The 22,314-nt window shown below is 39.9% G+C and overlaps 2 protein-coding genes across 2 annotated transcripts; one reads left to right on the forward strand and one right to left on the reverse strand.

The window, feature by feature from the left end:
- The first annotated feature begins 7 nt into the window (after positions 1-7).
- Positions 8-4,030, forward strand: SLIRP (SRA stem-loop interacting RNA binding protein). Its single transcript, XM_058829808.1, has 4 exons — positions 8-140; positions 297-355; positions 2,038-2,145; positions 3,910-4,030. The coding sequence occupies exons 1-4, from the start codon at positions 47-49 to the stop codon at positions 3,967-3,969; spliced, it is 321 nt and encodes a 106-aa protein (XP_058685791.1). The 5' UTR covers positions 8-46; the 3' UTR covers positions 3,970-4,030.
- On the reverse strand, positions 3,963-22,171 carry SNW1 (SNW domain containing 1). Its single transcript, XM_058829783.1, has 14 exons — positions 22,022-22,171; positions 20,855-21,008; positions 18,282-18,443; positions 12,673-12,768; positions 12,476-12,582; positions 11,542-11,646; positions 11,379-11,448; positions 10,534-10,599; positions 9,158-9,274; positions 8,668-8,809; positions 6,903-6,999; positions 5,977-6,094; positions 4,800-4,963; positions 3,963-4,723 (listed from the first exon to the last, which is right to left on the reverse strand). The coding sequence occupies exons 1-14, from the start codon at positions 22,033-22,035 to the stop codon at positions 4,519-4,521; spliced, it is 1,617 nt and encodes a 538-aa protein (XP_058685766.1). The 5' UTR covers positions 22,036-22,171; the 3' UTR covers positions 3,963-4,518.
- Positions 22,172-22,314: the final 143 nt, after the last annotated feature.

Raw genomic sequence — 22,314 nt, forward strand, 5'->3', positions numbered from 1 at the left:
GCCGCCTCTCTCTCTCTCCGTCCCTCCCTCTCACCGCAGTCCCGACATGGCGGCGGCCAGTGCGGTGCGGGAGGCCGGGCGCCGCTCCCGGCGGCTCTTCGACATCTTCGTGGCTGAGATTCCCTGGACGGTATCGAGCAGTGAGTCTGCGACCCCGCTCCCATTCCTCACCGCTGCTGGGGCTGGCGGGGTGGGCCGGCCCTGCCGCGTGCGCCTGTACAGGCCGGGGGTCGGGCCAGGGCGGCGCGGCTGCGCGGAGGTGCCGGGCCCGGGTAACCAGCTGTGTTTTTCCACAGAGGAGCTGAAGGAGTACTTCTCCCAGTTCGGGTCGGTGCAGAGGTGCCAGCTGCCCTTCGTGAGTACCCGCGCGTCCTTCGGGCCCCAGATCGCGAAGCGGGGGAGAGCCGCCGGCTGCTCCTGCGGCTGAGGCCTTGCCCCGGAGCAGCTTCCCCGCTTCCTCGGAGCTGCAGTCCGGACGCCTCATGTTAAACTCTAGAGGGGTTTCCAGTGCTCTCTGTCCTTAGCTCCTTCATCCCGGAGCGCCACCATTTGTTTGCGAGCGCTCGGCCTTACTGTGGTTTTCATTTGCCTTCAAAGAGCTTGTACATCCTTCACATCCTGCCGATGCTGCCATTTCTGAATAATTAATCTAAAAGTGCTTTTAGCTTCTCTATCATCGTGCTATCATTCTTCTGACAGAGAATAAAGTTTTTGTGTGCCTGGTCTCACTGGTCAAAAACTAAAGGTGTGGGTACGAACCTACCGCCTTTTCCTGCTGTGGATTCAGACCCCATCCAGATTACAGGGCTGACACAAAAACCATAACCTCTGCAAGGTGCTGCCAGTGCCTTTGTCGTTTAGGCTGTTTATCTTCTGAGTGTATAGGTTGGGGATACTAGTATCTAGTGCACTTTTTTAGAGATAAAGATTCAAAAACAGTGTTCCTTTGCAGGTAAATTGCAGGCCATTGCTGCCATTGCTGAAAGTGCAAAGGTTCTGTCTGCTTATGTTTCTCCACGTGAAGTAATTCTGTTAAATTAAGCTCAGTGTGTAGTGAACTTCAGTTAGTGAGCCGATGGATTCACTCTCTGTTGAGGATTAGTTTGGAAACGGAGAGTCTGAAACAGGCTGGTTGTTCTGAACACTTGATGCTTAGGCGCCTGCCTGTCACGTTTTTCCTCAAGCCCACCTCAGACTGCATTGTTTTGTTGCAGAGTCTGGCAGCTTACCACAAACCCACCTCCATCACTGATTCAAGTGATTAATGCGTGTACATTCAGATTCAGTGATTACTTGAGGAGTTTCATTAATGCTTAAAACCCAGAGGTACAAAAATCACCAGTGTAGGACAGCCTAATTTAGACATCACTGTGATACTGAAACCAGGCAGTACCTTGTAGGTGGTTTGGAAGTGTTGCCAGTTATGCCTGGTGATGAGAGTGGCTGAGCTGTTGTGAGCTCTGAGTGGGATCAGAGTAGGGATAGAAGTCACCTGGATACACCTGTCTTTTCCTCGTTATCACCTGTTTATTAACAACTGTCTTTTCTGACTGGCAAATTATTTCTAAAAATAACTTTTTTTAGAGCAGTTAGTGCTTGTCATTCTGAATTGCACTCTGCTTTCATAGTCTCTTAAGCAGCTGCTTTATCTTGCTGAATGTTTTTCAAGTACTGTGGCCATTTAAATGTCACTTCTGTTGTGACTGGCTTATTAGTAGATAAACACTGCAGTTTGAAACTACTGTCTATACATTATTCTAGTCTTCAATTATATCTTAAAATCGTGAGATGTTGTTATTATTGCTAGATTCAAACTGAAAGGGATGTAGAACAGCCTTTGCTAGATCCCCCCATGCTGTCACTGACAGCAAATGTCTTAGTGTGAAAAAGGCTCCTGAAACAGCAAGTGTGCCAATTCCTCTGATAATTTCTGAATCCTTAAATTCAGTATCTGTAGAAAAATTTTAACAGCCTATGTGACTATTTCTTATAGTAATTGCATTTTGTTGTTTTTTTTTTTTTTTAACTGGTAATTAGGACAGAGATACAGGCTTTCACAGACGGTACTGCTGGATTAAGTTCTCAGCTCCAGAAGTTGTTGAGAGTGTGTTACAGAAGGAGTCCCACATTCTTGAAGGTTCCAAGGTAACGTGCTAATTCCTTTATGAAGTAATGTGACTAGTTGACTCTGCCTTCAACTGGACACAGTAACATGAAAACATTACATATTCTTTCAAAATGCGGTTAGGATTTTGCCACTCAGCATGCTTTTAATGTTTTTTAACTCATTACTACTTCTCTTTATTCCCTCCTCTCAACTGGAGTTGTTAGGGGTCAAGATCATAGAGATACCAGAGAGATCACACTCAAGAGACCAAAAACTCCTGCTATGCTAAAGTAATGTGAATGCAGTAAAATTGTTTGGGATATGCTATGCAGTTAGTTTGCAGTTTGTAATGCAGGTTTCTGCATCTCATCTGGATGTTGAGTGGCAGGGGGAACATGATAAAGATTAAGTGATGCTGAGCTTTGAACTTTAGTGAAATTTTTCTTCAGCTGTCATTTCACACAGGAGAAATCAGCTGCTTGCTTTCATATATTCAAGACAACTCTAAATTTGCTTTAGGTGTAGGGTCTCATTCTGTCCATCTTTAACATTTTAAATGTTAGTAAAGGAAAAATACACCACTTTGGCAATCTCAGTGCATTAGTGTACGGTATTGAGACAGTGTAGTGATCTAGTATACATATGAAAGTGTCCTTGACTGATCAGCTAGAGCCAGACAACTCTCCTCCAGCACAGAAACAGAGCCAGACCTTCTCACTGCTTTCCCAACATTTAGTGTGCAGTGCTGTTAACAGATGAGGAATGAAGAACAGTGAGTCAATGGCTGCCCAAAGCCATTGATATATTAACTGCTCTCATGTCAAAATAATTAGAAACTTGCATCTAGTATGTTCCCTAAATAGGGGATTTTCTTAGACTTACATGTGCTTGAGCTGATAAAACTACTCAGATGGTATAGTACAGAGTGAAGCCACAAGCAACAGGCAGGCTGGTGTATCAGACACAATCAGCTCAAGCCTTTGATTAATTAATAAGAATGCTTCAATATCTGTTTGATAACTGGTTTCTTATTTTGAGATTTAAATGCTAGGAGATACTGACAAGAGACCTCAGTGATGCAGTATTGTGATTGTGTGTATTACTGCATCAGTTGTCATTGGTTGTGGTTACTTCAGTACCTATTCCCAAGAAGAGACAACCTGTGAGTTACAACTGTGGTACAAAAATGGGAGCGGAAATCAAGACTCCTTAAACTGTGAGTAGGCTCACAGTTTAAGGAATAGGCAGCAGGCTGGTTCTTCATAAATTGTGCTGAACTAGGATGTTATCTGTATGCAATTACCAAATTAGGTACTAGAAATAGCATAGTATTTAGTGTCAATTTCCTGGAAATTTTTGCTGCTTTTTATTCTTGAAGCTGTAAGGGATAGCCACATGCACTTAACTGCCTAGGCTTCAAATACTGTACTCTCACAAGAGGTGCAAGCTGAGAGGCTTTTTCATAGTGAAATAAAAAGCAGAAGGCAAACAGTAGTTATTTTCATTTCTTAAAAAATGCAGGTTTCTCTAGAATACATAAGCACTTTTTCCACTTTTTTCTAGGCTAGGTTTAGACAGTTACTTTTTATTAATTACAGTTGAAAGCACAAGCTTTCAAGATGCATTTTGCTGGTACAACTACCAATTGCTGTGCACATATATTCAACTTTTCTGTCAGGAAAGCCCTGGCTTGGGGCTTGTGAAACTGAACTCCTTTCTATATCAATGTTGTGGGTGATCAGAAATGAAAAATAACAAAACATTCTTGCCTAGCTAATTTCAATAATTTCCATTGTTTTCAGCTTACTATCAGACAGCAGATCCGTAGAAGACGCAGTCAAAGGAAGAGTCAAAGTGAGTGATGGAAGGAGGCTTTATTTCACTAAATTTAAAGAAACTAAAATAAAGATTACTGAGAAACTATGAGTACTTGTTTTAAAACAGAAGCCAGCTGTTTCCCCTCTTTTGTTCAAATAAACTGTATAGCCACACTGAAACACCGAATCATTAACACCCCAGCATCTGTTACAACATAAGACAATCATTATATACAGCAGGAAAGCTTTTAACAGATTAAGTCAAAGCTTTAGCTACCTACAAAAACTAAAGCTGTAGGAAGGGGGCTACATTCTTACCCTGAGATGCTGGGCAATGGGGAATCAGCAAAATCAGAGAACTTGCTAAACAATAATTAATTCCCTTATGAAATGTTTCAAAGTGGTCTCCATGTCTTCTCTCTCCTTGGGTAGCTGTCCTATGTAGACGAGTTAGTGTGTGTATATATCCACACGGCCAGAATTGTGAGCTGCTGTGTTACAATGCCATCCTCCTGTACACCCAATATTAAAAATCCTTTTGCATGAAGTCCAAGCTTGCAGTCCATTTCCCTACCTCTCAAGGAGCAGAGGCATTCAGTCCTTCCTCCTCTTTTTGCTCTCATGCTCATGTTCCTTAGGGCGGCTGCTGTCTGATGGCCGTTTAGAACCACCATGTTGCTTAGCTTCTTCCAGAAACTTGTCCAAACCAAATGGATCCTCTTCAAACTGAACTGGTCCATCTCTGCCCCTGCCTCTGGTGTTACGATCCGAGTTGGAAAACTCTTTGTCGGGAACAAACCTGTAGGAGAAGGTGATGCTCAGTTGACTAGCTTTAGAGTACTAATTAAGAATATTTCTTACATTTATTTCCTTACCTGTTAGTCTTTATTCGAGCCTCTAGATCATCACCATACATGTCCTTATCCACATTTTTACTTGGCCTGTAGATGTTTTGGGCCATATCCTTGCCACTTCTCCAAGGCTGGTCATAAACATTATAAATTTCATCCTCTCCTCCAGCAAACCCACTGTCCATACCCTGTGAAGAACAGCACAAGTTAATCAACAAACCCTCAGCTAACTTATTTTAACAACGAAATGCACTGATGATGTTACACGGTTACACAAAGACAACATGGTGTGATTTACTATTGATTTCAAATGACTCCAAGCATTTCATAAGGATATGAGTGGGTTTGGGTCTGAGATTAAGTCCAGAGAACATGACATTACAAGCCTCAGTACTACTCTTCCAGATAGCAATAGGAAAGATTACAGGCCATCCACATTTTAGAATAATGGATTATTTCAGTCTGCCCTGAAAGTACAGCTGTCTGTAATAGCTAAGTACAACCACACAGAAATGTGTATTATTCAGAATTTCTGGAAAACATGATTTAAGCTGACTGATCCAAATCACACAGAGGCTTATATAAGCTCTGAAAGTAGAAGTGTCTGCTTGTTCATTTTTGGTTCATCAGCTTTCCTTTCTTGCCTACAAGTCTTTCACTGCAAACATGAAAAAGAGTGATTGACAAACTGCAGGTGTATTGAGGGATTTGCTGAAGCCAAATCTATTTTGTCATCTCTGAATAGTATAAAATTCAGGGAAAATAAATGTTGCTGTTAACTGTTTATATCTTCAGAAGTATTAACACAAGCAGTAATGGGAATAGAGAGCATTTACTTGCTTCTCTCTGAAAGCAGATTTCCTATTCAGTCAGTACATTTGTAAAAGAGAAGAAAATGAGGTCACTGCAGCTTGAAGGCAAAATAATTTTTCTCCCCACTCCCCAGTGAGAAAACTGACAACAAAAACACTTTAATCCGGCTATACACTTAAAATATTCAATGTTGTTTTTTTTGGGTTTTTGCACAGGCTCTGGATAAAGGAAATCAATAGTTTCCTGATCACTTACATAAATAACTTTTTTCTGAATATATCCACACCAACCAAGAGAACAGGCTTCCTTTAGTATTCTAGCTGTACCCACAAAGGAAGGATGAGCATGTTCTGCTAAAAAGCTACACAGCTGTGAAAGGGTATTTTACCTTGCTCTGGTTGAACAGCCTCTGGTCATACTGGATTTCATTGGATGGCCTGGGGTTGGGTACCCCCAGGGCAATAACTTCACTGATATCTCTGTTCTCATTTCTTTGCAGCTTTGACCTGAATTAAAAATTTGAAAGTTTTATGAGGTCAGTAAACCATACTTGTTGACATGCTAAATTGCAACCTGATCCTGTATTCCTTGGTAACAATTTTCCCCAGGAGCCAGATTTTGACTGTTGTTCTTCCTTACTAGGTAACATTTAAAATTTGTCTCCTGGCAAAGGAAACATTTGGAAAAGTTATGTTCAGCTGGGCATGACATTTAAATTTGCTTTCCACTATCTGCAATTCACATCAAGCTGACTTGGTCTAAAATGTCATACTTATTTTTTGCAAGAATCAGTGTAGTTATATTCTGGAAAGGCCAAGCAATCCAATTTCAGCATATTGGAGATTTTAAGCATCCAGAAATCATTTGCACTCAGAAATCTCAGTGGCTTCAGCTAATAAGACACTTCAGCCTATCTTCATAATTCTAAGCTTACTTAAAATGAACAGCTTCAAGAAACAAAGCCACTATTCTCACCAAAGTGAGAAGATTCAGGTTTCAATCTTTGCTGTCAACATGTTAATTAAACCTGAACATACTGAGGTCCTGCTGAAGAAAAACCCACCCAAAACCAATACAGCACACCCGCTCTCTCCCATTCATGTGAAAAATTCTACATTTTGAAGAGAGTACTGGAGAATTTTAACACAGTAATACCTTGTCATACAATGAACAAACTGTGCTTCATACCAGTGACTATCTCCACAAGATACAATTCAGGCACTTACATCAAGAAAAGGAAAGCCCAGTAATACGTTCCCTAGTGGGGAAGCCAGTGCTAGTACAGGAATAAACCAGCTTTTTTTTGTGACTCACCTTTTATCAGGGGCTGCCCGAGAAAGATTTCGGTCATGCTGTCTTTCTTTGCGCCGGTCATGTCTGATTTCATCTCTTTCTCTAGCTTCTCCATCCTCTGAACAAGTACAAGATTGATCATTATAGACAAATATTTGAAGTTTGAATTAATTATGCCACAGGCATTGCCACAGTAATTCAATTCAGTATTCTTTTACTGAAGAGTAGTGACCCTTAGCACTACTTAAAATGTTATACTTCAAATAAACTGAACACTCTAACACCATGGCTTTCTTATGCCTCAAGCAAGTGACTGTCCTTGGCAAGTCAGAGCAGACATATCCTAACAACTATGTTCTTCCAACTTTCAAGAGCTTAGAATGATTGTCTGTCTAGGAATTAATATCCTAAAACATTTACAGATCATTATATCATAATTCTAAGCATAAAAATATAATTGAAACATGCAGGGATTTAAGTGTTTTGAAGAACATTCTGTGATGCAATATCAGAAAATCACCCAGGTTAGAAGGGAGTCTAATTCACAACCTCCCGCTATCAATGCTCATATTCAAACCTGGTTGCACAGGGCTTTTTCACACTCAGGTGAGGAAAACATGCAAGGTTAGAGACTGACAGATTTCCTAGGCAACCTGTTCCACTGCTGTTTGTCCTCATGGTGAAAATTTTTCTCCTGACATAGTTGAAACTCCTGCTTCAACTCTTGGCCACTGTCTCATTCTTCCACTGTCAACTTGGTGAAGAGCTCTGATAATCATTTAGGGATGACTGTAGGATGACCTTGTGGGTAACCTTCCCATTATCTGGCCCCAATGGCACATCACATCCTAGCAGAACAAGCCTTATTCTCTCAGCATCTCCAGGCAGTTACTGGAGTCCCATGACAGTTCTGATGGTCTTCCACTGAACTGACTCCCATTTATCGATGTCTTTATTGTACCTGGAAGCCTATAACTGCATAAATTATTCCAAATGCGGTCTAACAGGCCACCAATAAAGGGAAATTATTACTTCCTTTGATTTACTGGTTACACTCCTACAGATGCAGCTTTGTATGCCCTTAGCATTACTGTTGCCAGGGCACACTGCTAGCTTATATTCAGCATATTGTCCACCACAACTCCAACAGTGGCTCTCTGGCTGGCCAGCCCCCAGCCTGCTGGTAAGAGGTTAGTACATCCCAGCTGCAGGATTTGGCATTGTATGACCATATCCCTCCATCTTCTGGAGAGATCATAACCACTCTCTAAGTTCATCAACTTGATCTTTGAAGTGTAATTTCAATCAGAACATAAGACATCACAATGGAGACAGTTAAGTTGGCAGCAGGGTTTTTTAGGGCCTACTGGCCAACAAAACTGCAGCTCTGCAAGATCAGTTACAACAGTGCAAGAGCCAGAATATTGCATTTACCACCTTTGAAAACTTAAAGATGGTTTAGTTCTTCTAGAGAAAGCTGCCCTTCATCTGCAATAAGCTTAAAAAAATTACTTTAGAACTGTGCATGAAAGCCATCACTTGCACTGATGCATTAACTCCAAAATTCTCGGTGTCCTAAACCTGTACACATCAACATACTGATCTGAGGTTCAAACCTGTATCCCATCAAACCAGCCAGTGAATTAACCAATAAAAACATGAACTGATGTCATGCTTAGAAATTTCAGCTGGTATTTAGATATTTTAAGTTCCCAGATTGTTGCTCCAAACCTATACTTCAGAGTATTAAAAAAAGCCATAGCGTCTTCATTACAAAGAAATGTACCTTTTTCAACGTGGGTTTTGATCCCTGCTCTTCTCTCCCTGGCTTTCTGAGCCATTTCTCGGAGCTTTTCCTCGTGTTTCTCCTTCTCCTTCTGAGCCATCTTCCTCTCCACCTGGGCACGCATCTCTACTGCCTCACGAGCCTGCACAAATAAGACAGTTAAAAATACCAAAAGCATAGCACCTGTGATACAAGCAGATCTGTCATGGAGTTAGGCAGTAAACAAGACAGAAATGAAGCCAAAATTAGGAAGCTTAAAGCCCATCAGCCACAGCAGTTAGAGCTGAGAGACAAGACCCATGACTTCCAATAACTTAACCCACACTGAGCCCATGATTCAGAGCAGGGATAAGGCCTCAAGTCTTACATTAGCGAAGAAGCAAGACAAATCAAAAAGCTATAGCCTATTCACAGCTGATTTTCTGAAGGAAATTAATATACAAAGATGGTAAAACTATATGGAACAAAACAGTTTAAAGAACTACCTGACCTTTCTGTCAGCAATATAGAGTGCCTCAGCAAGTTTGGCAAAGTTTTCATTAATATGAACAGTCTGCAATCCTCTGCCATCTGCAGCCAGACGCTTATCTAATGGAATGGTGTAACCCTACAGTGGAAACAGAGGGGCAGTTAATCACAGAAACAGTATTTGTAATAACAAGCATTATTGTATTTGTTGCGTAAGAAAACAAAAACACAAAATTCACAGCCCATCATTATTATGCCTCAATGGATCTCCTTTTCATATGTACTTCAAATTCTTGCCAGGTCATACAAAGCTTCACTCCAATTCCATCCTCCCAACAAATCCAAATCACAGCTTCTCCTCGAGGTTCATCTTATGACAAAAGTCAGTTTTCAAGTGATAAGGTCCACTTTTTGCTTTAAGAACTACAGATAATAGCTTCCCCAATGTCTAAGCTGTTTTACCATTTTTTGCTTAAGAATTGTTTTACCTAAACTGTTTCTATACCTGTTAAGAGATTAACTGATTCAAAATGAGAAAGTAAGGGACAAGGCAGCCAGCAAAAGTAAGACACACTAAATGCCAATTTTGTTTACCAAAGCTGAAATTCAAAATTATTTATAGATTATATTTTAAGATTATTTTAGTAAGCTCTACAAAATTTTTGCTTTGGTTTTAGCATCTGTAACCTAAAAATTTGATCTCCTAATTAGCATCATGATGTCCCAGTTAGACAGCTGTGTTGGGGTAGGAAAAAAAATGTAACATCCAAACATGTAGCTTTTCCTTCCTCCATTTGAAGAGGCTGTCTCAGGACAACCGTTCAGTACATTTCAGAATGATTAGACTAGTTACTGCAGCAAATTAATTCTCCCCTCTCTAACAACATAAACTTAATGACTGATAAAAATCAAAGGGATAGGACATACCTACTTAAACAAGGAACAAAAATAGATAGCTGACCAGTGATAAAAATTAATTAATGAAAGAATGCAATACAGAAAACTTTCCAAAAATGGACTGCACTATTAAAAAGAAACATGGTTGGGTCTCTGATACTCTGCTCCTTTTCCATTTAGCTGGCTTTACTTTGTGACCTTGAGAAATTTTGACTTTGGACTGCACTATTATGGGGATTTTAACTAATACAATGTTTTCCTCTCAAAATTTATTATCTCTGCCATGAAGTAACATATCTGCTCTCAGTTCTATACTCTCCACTGGACAATCCTCATATGCCAAACTGAAGAAAAATTAACTGTATCATCAAGTGCTCTCCATGTTGGAAGCAGCCAGTTTACCTGACTCTAGATGTTTAAACTATTCAAGCTTAAATCATTCACAGAAGTTTCCCATCAGGGTGCAACATTAGAAAAAGTAATTTATGACAATTTAATTACCTTTGCATTTTTCCAGTTTGAAATGCATGGAGGAATTTTCCACTCTTGCTGCTCTTTCACAGTCATCTGATTTAAGAGAAGAAGCAAAATCATCTTAGACTTATAGTAAAAGGAAATGCTGTTTTATTTCTCAAAGAAACTACGAAACTATTGAAGTAAGTTAGAGTAAAAAGTTCAGGACTCCATAACAAAATCCCAACTCTTCTTAGCAGCAGTATGATTACAGAATCAAGGAATGGTTTGATTGGAAGGGACCTTAGAGATCATCTGGCTCCAGACCCTCTGCCATGGGATTTATTTTTGCAGTGTATCTTTGCCAACACTGAATAAAGCTCCAACAGCTCTTCAGCAGCCTCTTAAACTTTCATCACACAGGCATAACTCACAGTCAGCTTGTTAACATCTACACATTTAGCAGCTATTCAAGTTGTACCAAACCAATGAACGACCACTACACTAATCTTTCAGAAGGAGCTAATCCTTAATGACACAAGTTAGTGTTATTAAGGATTAGTTTAACAGTGTTGTCAAAAAGCAACATAAGAGTACCCAGGCTAAAGCCTTGGTCAACTCATTCATGCCATGAACAAACTCAGCAATGCAGCCTGGCATAAAATACATGACACATCTACTCCACCTTAGACAAGTTAAATGAAAAGACAGTTACTTTCAGAACTGCCCAAATGGAAAAAAAACAAACAAGAAGACCACACTGGGCACCAAATTTATCACTTAACATCACATCAAAAAATCAGTAAGGAGAAGGTACACAGAAATGAACGAAAAGAATAATCTGTGGACCCACCTAAGCATTCAGAACTGCGAACAGCTATGGCATTTCGTACCTTTCTACTTGGAGAGTGCATTACAGGTGCTGGAGGTGATGGTGGTCCTCGTGGAATCTTCTTGTTAATTCTGAGCAAATAAGAAAACAATTACAATCAGCATGTTGCGCGGAAATACACTTCAGAATCTTCTATTTGCCATGAACAAGTTGTGAATACTTACTTGAATCTTGGAGGCTCCATGGGATCCTTCTGCATTTCCACCATCCGAATAACTCTCTGTTTTGCTCCAGAGTTGAATGCAACTCCTTGCTGAGATGGTGTGTACCTGAATAAAACACAGTGCTCAGTTCTCTGCACACAGATACTCCTTTCCCACCTCCATTTTTACTCAGTTCGCTGCTCTAGCTGGGGTTTCATTTTATCCACAACAGTTTAAGACTACCCCACTATGAATGTCAGCAGCAGGTAACTGTACAGATGGTACTCCACTGAGTGCAGACTCAATTACACCAGACAGAATGTAACTTCTCTCCAGGGCTACATTCTCCTGTTTCAACCTAGATTCTGAAATGGAAGAAAAACAAGTACAGTACACATAGCTTGTTGCAATACTTCCTACCTATATCCGTGAAGCCCTGTGTCTTCTTACTGCTCATTAAGAGCCTCTTCACATATTTTTTTTCAGAATTAACCTCAAGCCAAGTGTAACCCTGCCATGAAATTTTTTGGTGTTTGAAACAGAAAATCATCATAAATAAGTATCAGCCTCCTCCTAATTCCAATTATTTCCAACTGCTCCTTTTCTGTGAAGGAAGAACTTTGTTACAGGTCTTCTTGTGGCTCGAAACTTGCAGTAAATACTTTGCTTTCAGAGCAGCATCATTAACAGTGATCCCTAGGATATCTGTGTTTTGTTGCTAAAACAATAACCCCTTCAAAGTGCCATAAATCATGACATGATGATGATGTATTTCTACACACTTCAAAATAGGTGATCATTAGTGGGTTAATTCAAAATACAGAAGCCAGTTTCATATTCCTTACAGAAGAATAGAATTCAAGAGGAATTTCTGTTCTCAAGAATTCAACAAGTATGCCAATTTTAATACATTTTGAGTATCACAACATCTTACACAAGTATCAGCACTACATACCGAATGTACTGTGCAGGAGCTAGTTTGTCAGCAGCTCTAACAGGCATGGCTGCTGCAACTTTTTGGGAGACTGATTTCTCCAAGGCTGCTCTTGTCTTCTCTGTTATCTGAAGAAAAAATACCACAGTGTACATCTTATCCCGTTGCAAGACATAAAGCTTACCACTGCTAACTAGGCACATCAGTGCATACAATACCTCTCTAATTGCCTCCTCATCTGGTCTTTGCAGTTCAGGATCATCCACATTCATGACCTCTTTTGGCACAAGATCTGTGTACTTGCTGTAAATAACCTGGAAGACATCATATTTTACTAGTGCTGATGAACAGGAATAAATGTACATATATCAAAGGAATTGTTTCAGGCTTAGACTATACTTTGGGTACTAATTAAAATAAATATACAAGTATAAACGCATTACGATTACATTGTTCAATTACTCTCATAGAACACCTGGTTACATATATATGAAAACAGGATATATATACTCTGGACCCTACTTTACAGATGGAGTAATTGAAGAAACAAAGCAATCTGGTTAAGTACACTTGTATAAGTTGCTCTCAGAAGCGGCATTAGACAGCAGTTTTCTGCTTCCTAATCCTAGTATTTTATTTTTTTTAGGGACTCCAAACTGATAAAACCCTGCACATGTTTACTTCTGTTTTTAAGGATTACTCAAGAATTTGATATAAGTATTTTCCAGCATCTGGATTTTTTCACTTCATTATGTTTACTATTTTCTTGAAAAAATAAATACTTGACAAGTCTAGTCTTGACACTTCCCTTTACACAGGTTCTTGAATTTTCACACAACATGCAGCTAGCTGCTGGCAGCTTTAAGTCCCAATTTTAAATACAGGGAAAGAACACTATTAGATGGCTTCTGGGAAAAATGTATTACATTAATGCTTCCCATGTAGCCAATAAAATAGGAAGCTTTAGTCCAAAGGGTTAAAAGTCACGAACTATTATTTCAAGTTCATTAAACAGTACATGTCCAACTACAAACTTAACCTTGATCCTCAGCATTAATTAACCACACAAGAGCCATTTTCTGCTTCTCAGCCTTCACTCCTACAATTTTAGTCCTTTGAATTAGTATCAGTAATATTCTAGCTTCTCGGATGTGGCGGTCTAAGAGTGATCTAAAAAGTACTTTACACTGAGGTACAAATGATCCGTATGAACTATTTGAACTCTGAAATATTGCATGTAAATGGCAATATACTTAATTATGGAAGGAATATGTAATATAGATTAAACTACCCTGAAAATACAAATATTTCTGTTGACATCAGAAACTTTATACACTTGCATGTTTTAACTGTAGTCCTTTCCTGAAGTGATAAAAAGAGGGAGATAAAGAATTTACATTTCTTTTTGTTGTTTTTCTAGACATTTATCTTTTTTTTACAAGTAACATTGAGACATTTCATTCATCTGAGATAAAGAAGAGCCTGGGATTGTTTGATATTGTACTGTGCCTATCCACTATTATTTTTCAATCTACGAAATTTGAAAGGAAGCATCAGCCTGTGTTTTAGATATTTCACTCTGATTGCTACTGAAAAGCAGAATCTCCTTCTAGGCAGAAAGAAAAACCTCAAGTTTCCTACAGTTAAGTGATTCCCTGTCTGGGGAAGCCTTAAGAGGCAGCAATTAGAAATCTGCATGCCACTGCAATCAGAAAGAGAATAGTATTACCTAACTGCCCAAGATATTGTACCACATGGCAGGATTTAGACATCAATCCCATTCAGAGTCTCACAAGGCACTTGACAGATCCAAGTGCCTTGATAGAAATTTATTAATTTGTTACACAGAAAACCTTGAAATATTCTGTTCTATATATCTCAACCAGCCCTGTACAGTGCTCATCAATCCTATATGTACATCAAGAATTTACTATCAAGCAATGCAGCGTTAATTCCTTCCTTGTCAAAGAATGTTTTCTCCACATGAAGCATATAAAATTTTAGAAATCATTACCTGGTTGTAAGCCTGGTACACACACCAGATAAAAGAACTGGTAACAAACTCTCAAACCAAGCTCTGCCACAAAGGCAAACAAGTTGTGAGTAAGTACACTTGATTATTTCAGTTAGATTCATGTTCTCTTGACCTGTTCCATAGCTGTGACAGGACTTCCTTCAACAGTGGAACTACTCTCTTGTAAATGTTTTGACTGAATCAACAATCTTGGGAAAAAAATTTATAAATTAGCTTTGTGATTGTTTTTTTCTCATTTAACAAATAGGCCACAGCCTTGGGCCATGAAGAAAAAAATCAAACTCCAGCATATAAAGTTACTCTTGCTGGAAAAAAGTAAGGGACTTAACAGTTCCATTCCTTGACTTCACTTTCTTCTGTCTTCATAAAAACACAGGATGCAATTACATGTTCTTATTTTGCTAATAAGGGGGACAGCATCAGTCTCACTAAAATATATCACTATTGATGCATTATTTTAGTTTGGCTTTTAGTAATGTAAATAGAGAAAGAATTTACAGCAGCACAAGAGCTAACCACACAGCTAGGCTAGAAATCCTTCATCTCGACAACCAGATGGAATTCCATCCACAGATCCATAAGGTCACGCATCCAGGCCTGTCAACGCTATCCAGCATTTCATGTCTAGCAGAATTTCTGCCAAACCCAAACAGGAGGCTTGTCAGACTATCACATTTATGTCAGTATTTTTCACGGAAAATTCTCCGAAGCAACTATTTTTTAAATACGTAAGGGAACAGATGCAAGGGAGATGAACCACTGCAATAGTAGAAACTGCTGACAGGTCATCTAGAGATAGGGGCTGGGTGATGGAACTGTTGTCTCTACAAGAAGGCAGAACACTAAATTCTACTTCAAAAAAATCCATAAGTTGTAGCGAAAGCAAAATTTGCTTCCTAACTCAGACCAAGTAGCTCCTAGAATAGGTTCATAAACTCCATCTCATTTCTGTCAGGTTGCTAAGTATCTGTTTCTTTTAGCTCTAAGTATTAAGATTGAAGAAATATTGAATTATGGCTGCAGCTCTCTGGAAAATAAAATTTCTGTATCTAATCCTACTGACACTGTACTATCAGAAGCTCTTAAGAGAAAATATTCCACTCAATTATTCAACTCAACAGAGATCACTGAAGAACGACTCCCTATGACATCTCTGCCAATACTTTCTCCTGCAAACAGAATCAAAACAAGCAATCATAATTCTGCTGCTTCCAGTGAAATTGTTTCAAATACCTGTTGCAGCACAGAAAGTCAATTTGATCCTGAGCTACATCAAAAGCAGTGTGGCCAGCAGGTTGAGGGAGGTGATTCTGCCCCTCTACTCTGCTCTGGTGAGACGTGAGCTGGTGTGCTGCATCCAGCTGTGAGGCCCCAAACACAAAGACAACGCTGACTTGCTGGAATGAATCCAGATGAGGCCACTAAGATGACCACAGGGTTATAGCACCTCTTCCATGAAGATGAGCTGAGAGAGTTGGTGGTGTTCAGCCTGGAGAAGAGAAGGCTCCGGAAAGACCTTCCAGTACTTAAAGGAACCTACAAGCTGGAGAGGGACTTCTTACAAGGCCATGTAGTGACAGGACAAGGGTGAAGGGCTTTAAGATGAAGGAAGGTAGGTTTAGACCAGGATTAGGGAGAAATTATTTACAGTGAAGGTGGTGAAGCTGTCCAAAGAAGCTGTGGATAGCCCATCCCTGGAAGTGTCCAAGGCCAGAATGAATGAGGCTCTGATCAACCTGGTCTGGCAAACAGTGTCCCAGCCCAAACCATTCTCTGAATCTATTACCTATTTTACCTATTACCACATAATTTTTCCCTCAGTTCTACTTCCCTTTGAATCACAATACTTAATCTTTACTCTCAGCATTTACATCCTGGATGCAATCAAGATCAACCTGATCCAGAAGGCAGAGCTCAGGGTTAGGAAACCCTAAGTCTACAGTTCTACAGAACCTGGTTTTGGAAAAGCCCCACATCTCTTCCATTTTGGTGAATGAGAAAGAGTATTACTGCCTTCATTATAGACACCATATGGAAAGTTCATGAAAGCACAGATCTTCATGAATCAAATATGACAAACATTAACAGCTTAAATTTAACCCTACCTGTTAAGAAGTATTTTCCTAACTCTAAACCAAGTAAGACTCAGAAAAAGATGATGGTCACTTTTGCCGCAAGCCTACTATCATATCTAGTAATTTTTGAAACATACTAAGAGTCCAATCAGAATAATTCTATTACACACAAATTAAAGATAATCCTACAAGTAAGTAAAGATGAATATGACAAGTTTTATAAATGAGTGTTTAACTACGCTATTTTTTTTCTTACTATTTGGCCTGCAGCTTCCCAAAAATTGGTATCATTACTTCTTGTCTAAATATCTGCTTGATATTATTTTGTATGCCTTCAACAAAGCAACATTTCTATTTAGCATGAAATATCAAGTCCTTAGTGAAAAATGTCTTCAAATAGAATTAATATTTTAACACCTTCCTCTTGAAAAATAGTGCCAGACATTAGATAAAGCCTGATGGAACTCCAAGTCCCCTCAATAAAAATATTGCCACTGCTGTTTTTTTCTGTTCAGTCTAACTACTTTCTTCCACCTAACAGCATGCAGATCAGTTTGCACTCATCTTTTTCAATGGTAGTGCAGTAACATATGAGGCACAGGATGAGGATATGCAAGATGTGATGCTTAGACACTCAGATTATTAATTAAATGTAAAATCCTACAGGCTGCAGAATCTATTTAAAACAATAAATGTATCTGTGAAAACTATTTTCCCTGATATTCTTAGAATTCCCATCCTGGTTTTTTTTTGAGAGGTTAAGTTCATATTTTGAACTTAACCTCTCAAACCATTCCTCAAATGTAGTAAGACATGGGGCATATTACATAACCATTAGCTTTTCAAGGCACCCTAATTTAAAGCCCAAGAAGTCAAATTATTTTGACAACAACTATTCATATCTATTAGCTGAAACACTCTTTATAGTTAACACTATGTTTAGACCTTCTTTGTGTTACCCTGTTCTTTACAGAAGATGCTTGCTGGAGGAAGCAATGGTCACATGTTTTGTCAGCCCTCAAGCAGTTTCCAGCCCCCAACATCTGGTTAAGAGAATTAAAGTCCATGTAACCCACTTGGTCATACTTGAAAAGTTTAAACACTCCTTAAAGTAGACTTAGGAGACTCAAGTACCTGATCGCCTCAAAACTAGTTAGGACCTCAAGTGTCATCTGTTGGTTTTAGAAAGGCTACTGGATACAGGAAGTTGAAGTTCTCCCTAAAAAACTCCATGAGAATCTTGTTATTTCTGAACTCAGCACAAAACTTGAGCAGTATAACCACTGGCAATTAAACAATAGCAAAAACAGAGCACCCAAAACCACTGAAAACAACCATAAGTGTCAAATATTGGATCAGTAAGATACACGGCGCAGTACTCTGAAGGCTGACCTGTGTTTCCTATCTATTTTTTTACCCCTTCTCTCTACGCACTGAAATGAGGACACAATTGTTTTCAGTTTCTTGCCTTCCTTGGAAAATGAAAACTGCTAAGCTATCAAGTAAGTTCTGAATAGAGATTTTCACCATTTTTGCCTTATCTTTTAATTATATTACAGAGAAGATCACAATTTCTGTCTGACATTATTTTAGTTTTTAAGAAAAGAGGACACAATCCATGTGGCTAATGCCAGACCAATGAGTTCAAGTATATGCAATGCATACATACAACTTTTTCAAGTATACATGCCAGGTGACATATTGGAAGAAATATTACCTTGTCCTTTGACTGTCCTTGTCGAGCAATTGCATCGTATTTTATTTTTCCTTCTGCATCCACCTGAACTGCCAAAGCATTGGACATTTTCTTTTTTCGGCCCATATCCAATGGATATTGGGCCACATGAATTTCTGGGAAAGCACCCCCATCTCCAAAATCCTACAGAAAAGAAAAAGTAGTGAATGCCTGAAAGACAAAACAATGCAAAATGGAATGGAAGAGCAGATTGATTTCAACAAAAATATTCTTGGCAAGAATGCTCCAGTAACTTTATTATTTCACTGGTAAGAGAGTAATTAATGAGAGAACTTACAGTTATTAAAAGGCACTGAAATGGAGAGACAACTTGCAGTAATTATTCCCAGCACAAAGTAGGAACAGATATTACTGACTAGAATGTACAGGCAATACTATGTTACAGACAATACAAAATTAAGTATTTAATTCTCATATGAGTTATTAATTAGAACTTCAAAAACTGACCTTCTGAAATAAAGTAACTGTGGATATTAAGATAACATGAGCAGCATTTTTATGAAGACTTCTACTGGTTATTTGTTGCTTTTCACACCATAATGAAGGGAAGAAGATAAAAAAAGCATTCCATTCTTTTCAAAACCTGTAGCTCATAGATGTGTCAAGCCTTTCCTTACTTTGACGTGTAAATACACTGAAAATTGGGCCAGCGCCCAACAGGCGTTGTAGGAATTGTAAATTCTTACAGTTTATTCCTCTCTCCTACAATGCGTTGGTGTAAAATCATTTAATAAACAGATAATCAAAAAGATTTGTTAAAGCAGATCATCCTGGCTCAGTACCACAGAAGATGCAGTGATACCATTTATAAAACAACTTCAGACTACAGTTTCAAATGCAATGCTTTGGAGGAAACATTTGCTTAAAGCAGCATGAGCATCTATCCCTTTCTCTGTTGCAATGGCATGGCTTATGTACAGCCTGGTAACAAAACAGATCAAAAAAACAGAATGATCTGCTCAAGACACCCAATCTCCCTCCATGCTCACCATGTGACCAAGTAGTTATCACCACTGGGATGGAGTGGATTGAGACTTGAAATGACCAAGCTGAACACTTCCAAACAGCAACAGGGTGCTTATGCCATCTGCAAACGCTCCTTGAAACATAGTTCCTGTTACCTGAAATTTTCCACTGGATATTCCACATTCAACAATTAGTTGTTAAAGTATTAGCCAGAACCAAATTCAGTCATTCTTCAAATTTTTTTTTGCATAACTCTTAATGTATTAAGAGCAGGTTTTGCATTTCCCACCAATGATAGTCCAGGGTCACTGGAAAAAGGTTATGCTTTGAAAGCATTTACTGCAATTTGCACTTGTTAATGAAGCAGAAAGGAGCCTTTAACAGGCTTTCTGCGATGTACATTGATCTGTCACCAAATGGTGCTGGAAACACTCCACACCCCTTCAGCACCTGGCTTCTTAAAAAATTTCTTTATTAACATTAAGAAAGAATAAGCACTAAAATATTAACTTTAGTACTCAACAGTGTAGGAAGGGAAATCTACACTGGGTATAATGAAAGTATAATTTTTGACATCACACATATGCAACATATGACTAATTGCTGAACCCACGTAAGAATGTTTTCTTTCAGTGAATCACTGGAACTACTATCTGAAGTACATGGATTACCTCAGAACAGTGTTGGATTTACAAAAATGGCACTCAAACATAAATGAGGGCAATGTTGCTACAAGCTGATGAAATTACGGTATTTGGAAACAATGTAGGATCACACATGAACTACTGTAATGAAACTTCAACAGCATGCTTGGTCCCAGGAGCACTGGCTTGTGACTCATCAGAACAGGTCTCAGAAGTTATTGTCAAGGATCACTTCAAACTTTTCCAGCTCACGGGGAGAAACTGTACTAAAACAGTTTTGTAATCAGAGCTACACATCTATATTTTCTCTCTACCTTTTGCAGTTCCACTTCACATTACATAGAACTGGCAAGGATTACAACTAATGACACACAACATTGTTGAAAGCCCTTTAGCCAGTACCATAATTAAACAACAAATATTTGACTGATTTTTAAGTTTCCTTCCAATTGTAATAAATTTGTCCTGCAACAGCAGCTACATTTTTGAACAAAACACATGAAATGTTCTCTTCTCTGAGACACACATGTTCACTTATTTCAGCTATAATCCAGAATGATACTAACAGAGGAACAATACGGATGTCTTTCTCAGGGGAATCTTGTGTTCACAGATTGTAAACCCAAAGGGCCACAGACATATTTTCCATATTAATGGAAATATTCCATATTTCCATATAAACACAATAATCTCTGAAGAGAAGTAGACATAGACCACCCTGTTTACCATCAAATATTTTAAGAAGTCTGGCAGATTAGAACCTCTCCCAACATAAGAATATATCAAGCAGTCTGGATGATGCACATGGTAAGATTTTGCACCATTCTCAGCCACATTCAAGGTGCTCAGAGTTTATTTCTACTCCGGAATTTTTTTTTTCCCCTTTAGCAGACACACTACTATTGTATCAAATCAAATATTTACCTCTAGCACCCGTGGTATCCATCCTTTCCGGTAACCATATGGGGGAGGTTCCCTTCGTGACGAGACCAGAGCAGTCTGCCTGGATCTCTGAGCTCTTGCTCTTTCTTCTAGTTCTAGCTGATCTTGGGACAGCTGGGTTGGAGCTGGCAAAAAACTGGACATCCACGGACAGCAACCAAAAGAGAATGACATAAAAGTTAATTCTTTTAACTTCACTCAAGGACACTCAACTATGCTTGAGTCAACTTCTTTCTAAGTTAATACTTGCTTACAATCGCTCTCTACAGATTAAGCAACAATTTATGAAATTTGAACATTGCACTTGTAAATGTGAGAGCAACTTCTGAGATTCAGTAACTTCTGAGATTAGAGTGGCAAAGGCAATGTGTGCTTCCTCGGCATCCTGGAAGATTCTTAAAAAAACTAATGCTACATTCACCCACATTCACATAGTGTTTGAACAGAAGAGTGAGAATGTCCGTTTTCCAATAGGAAGGTTACACACTACTGGTATTCTTTACACTGCTACGAAGAAGAAATAAATGTTATGTCCCTAGTACCAGTGACTCGCTCTTCCCTTCTCTCAAGGCAAACACACACAGATCTGACAACCTCCCCTCTCGACGCCTGACACCTCCCTGCCAAGGGCAAGTGGGTACCCAATTTCTTCATTTCCCCTTTCTCAGCTCTTTTTGTCTACAGAAACCTTTTGTCCATTTACTAAGAAAGTATGCAGAGAAACTCGGGATTCCGGGGCAGCCACCGGAACTGCACTCCCACGCCCTGCGAGAAGACACTACAACTCATAACAAAGACCGCTCTCCCTCTCTGACGATGAAGAAGCCTCGACAAAATCCCACGGACCCAAGCGAGGCGGAGGAGCTCCTTCCACCCGCAACTAACACGAGAAAGAAGCAGAGCCGTGACCAGGGCCCAAACATCCGCTCCCGCCAGGGCTCCCCCAGGCCCTACCGGCCCCCGCCGTATTCCCTGCGGCCGCGGCCCGGCCGGCGGGCCCACTGCCCAGGAGAAGCCGCGGCCTCTCAGCGCGCTCCCTAACCGCGGCCGCTGCCGTCGGCGGAGTCCCGCAGCGCGGCGGGGAATTCCCGGGCCGGCTCGGGGGGGGCCGCAGCGCCCTCACGGCCCGGCTGGGCCTGCCCGACCCACCTGGTGAGCGCCATCTTGACCGCGTACACCCTCCGCTCGGCAGCCGGGCCGCCAAGGAGAGGGAAGGTGGCGCCACCTGCACATGCGCCGTGCCCGCAGCGTAGCCTGGGAGTTGTAGTCTCCGTAAAGTCACTCGCGGCGCGGCGGCGCACGCGGGTATGCCATAAGGCATCCTGGGAGATGTAGTTTTACAGTAGCCCGCTTTATTTCTTCAGCCGTCCTATTCCGCTCCCCTGCACTACTCACACAAGTCTCCAACAAGTTCAGTAACTTCACAGTTCATCCAGCTGAAA

This window comes from Poecile atricapillus, chromosome 1 (genome assembly GCF_030490865.1).
Source record: "Poecile atricapillus isolate bPoeAtr1 chromosome 1, bPoeAtr1.hap1, whole genome shotgun sequence".
NCBI lineage: Eukaryota > Metazoa > Chordata > Aves > Passeriformes > Paridae > Poecile > Poecile atricapillus.

What these genes read in the sequence shown, in the direction of transcription:
- SLIRP (XM_058829808.1), top strand. Translation starts at nt 47, where the DNA reads ATGGCGGCGGCCAGTGCGGTGCGGGAGGCCGGGCGCCGCTCCCGGCGG. An exon ending in AGAGGTGCCAGCTGCCCTTC is followed by an intron (nt 356 to 2,037) that starts GTGAGTACCCGC and finishes ACTGGTAATTAG; the next exon opens with GACAGAGATACAGGCTTTCA. An exon ending in ACATTCTTGAAGGTTCCAAG is followed by an intron (nt 2,146 to 3,909) that starts GTAACGTGCTAA and finishes CATTGTTTTCAG; the next exon opens with CTTACTATCAGACAGCAGAT.
- SNW1 (XM_058829783.1), bottom strand. An exon ending in GCTCCTGCACAGTACATTCG is followed by an intron (nt 11,647 to 12,475) that starts GTATGTAGTGCT and finishes TGTTTTATTCAG; the next exon opens with GTACACACCATCTCAGCAAG. An exon ending in GCTCGAATAAAGACTAACAG is followed by an intron (nt 4,724 to 4,799) that starts GTAAGGAAATAA and finishes CTTCTCCTACAG; the next exon opens with GTTTGTTCCCGACAAAGAGT.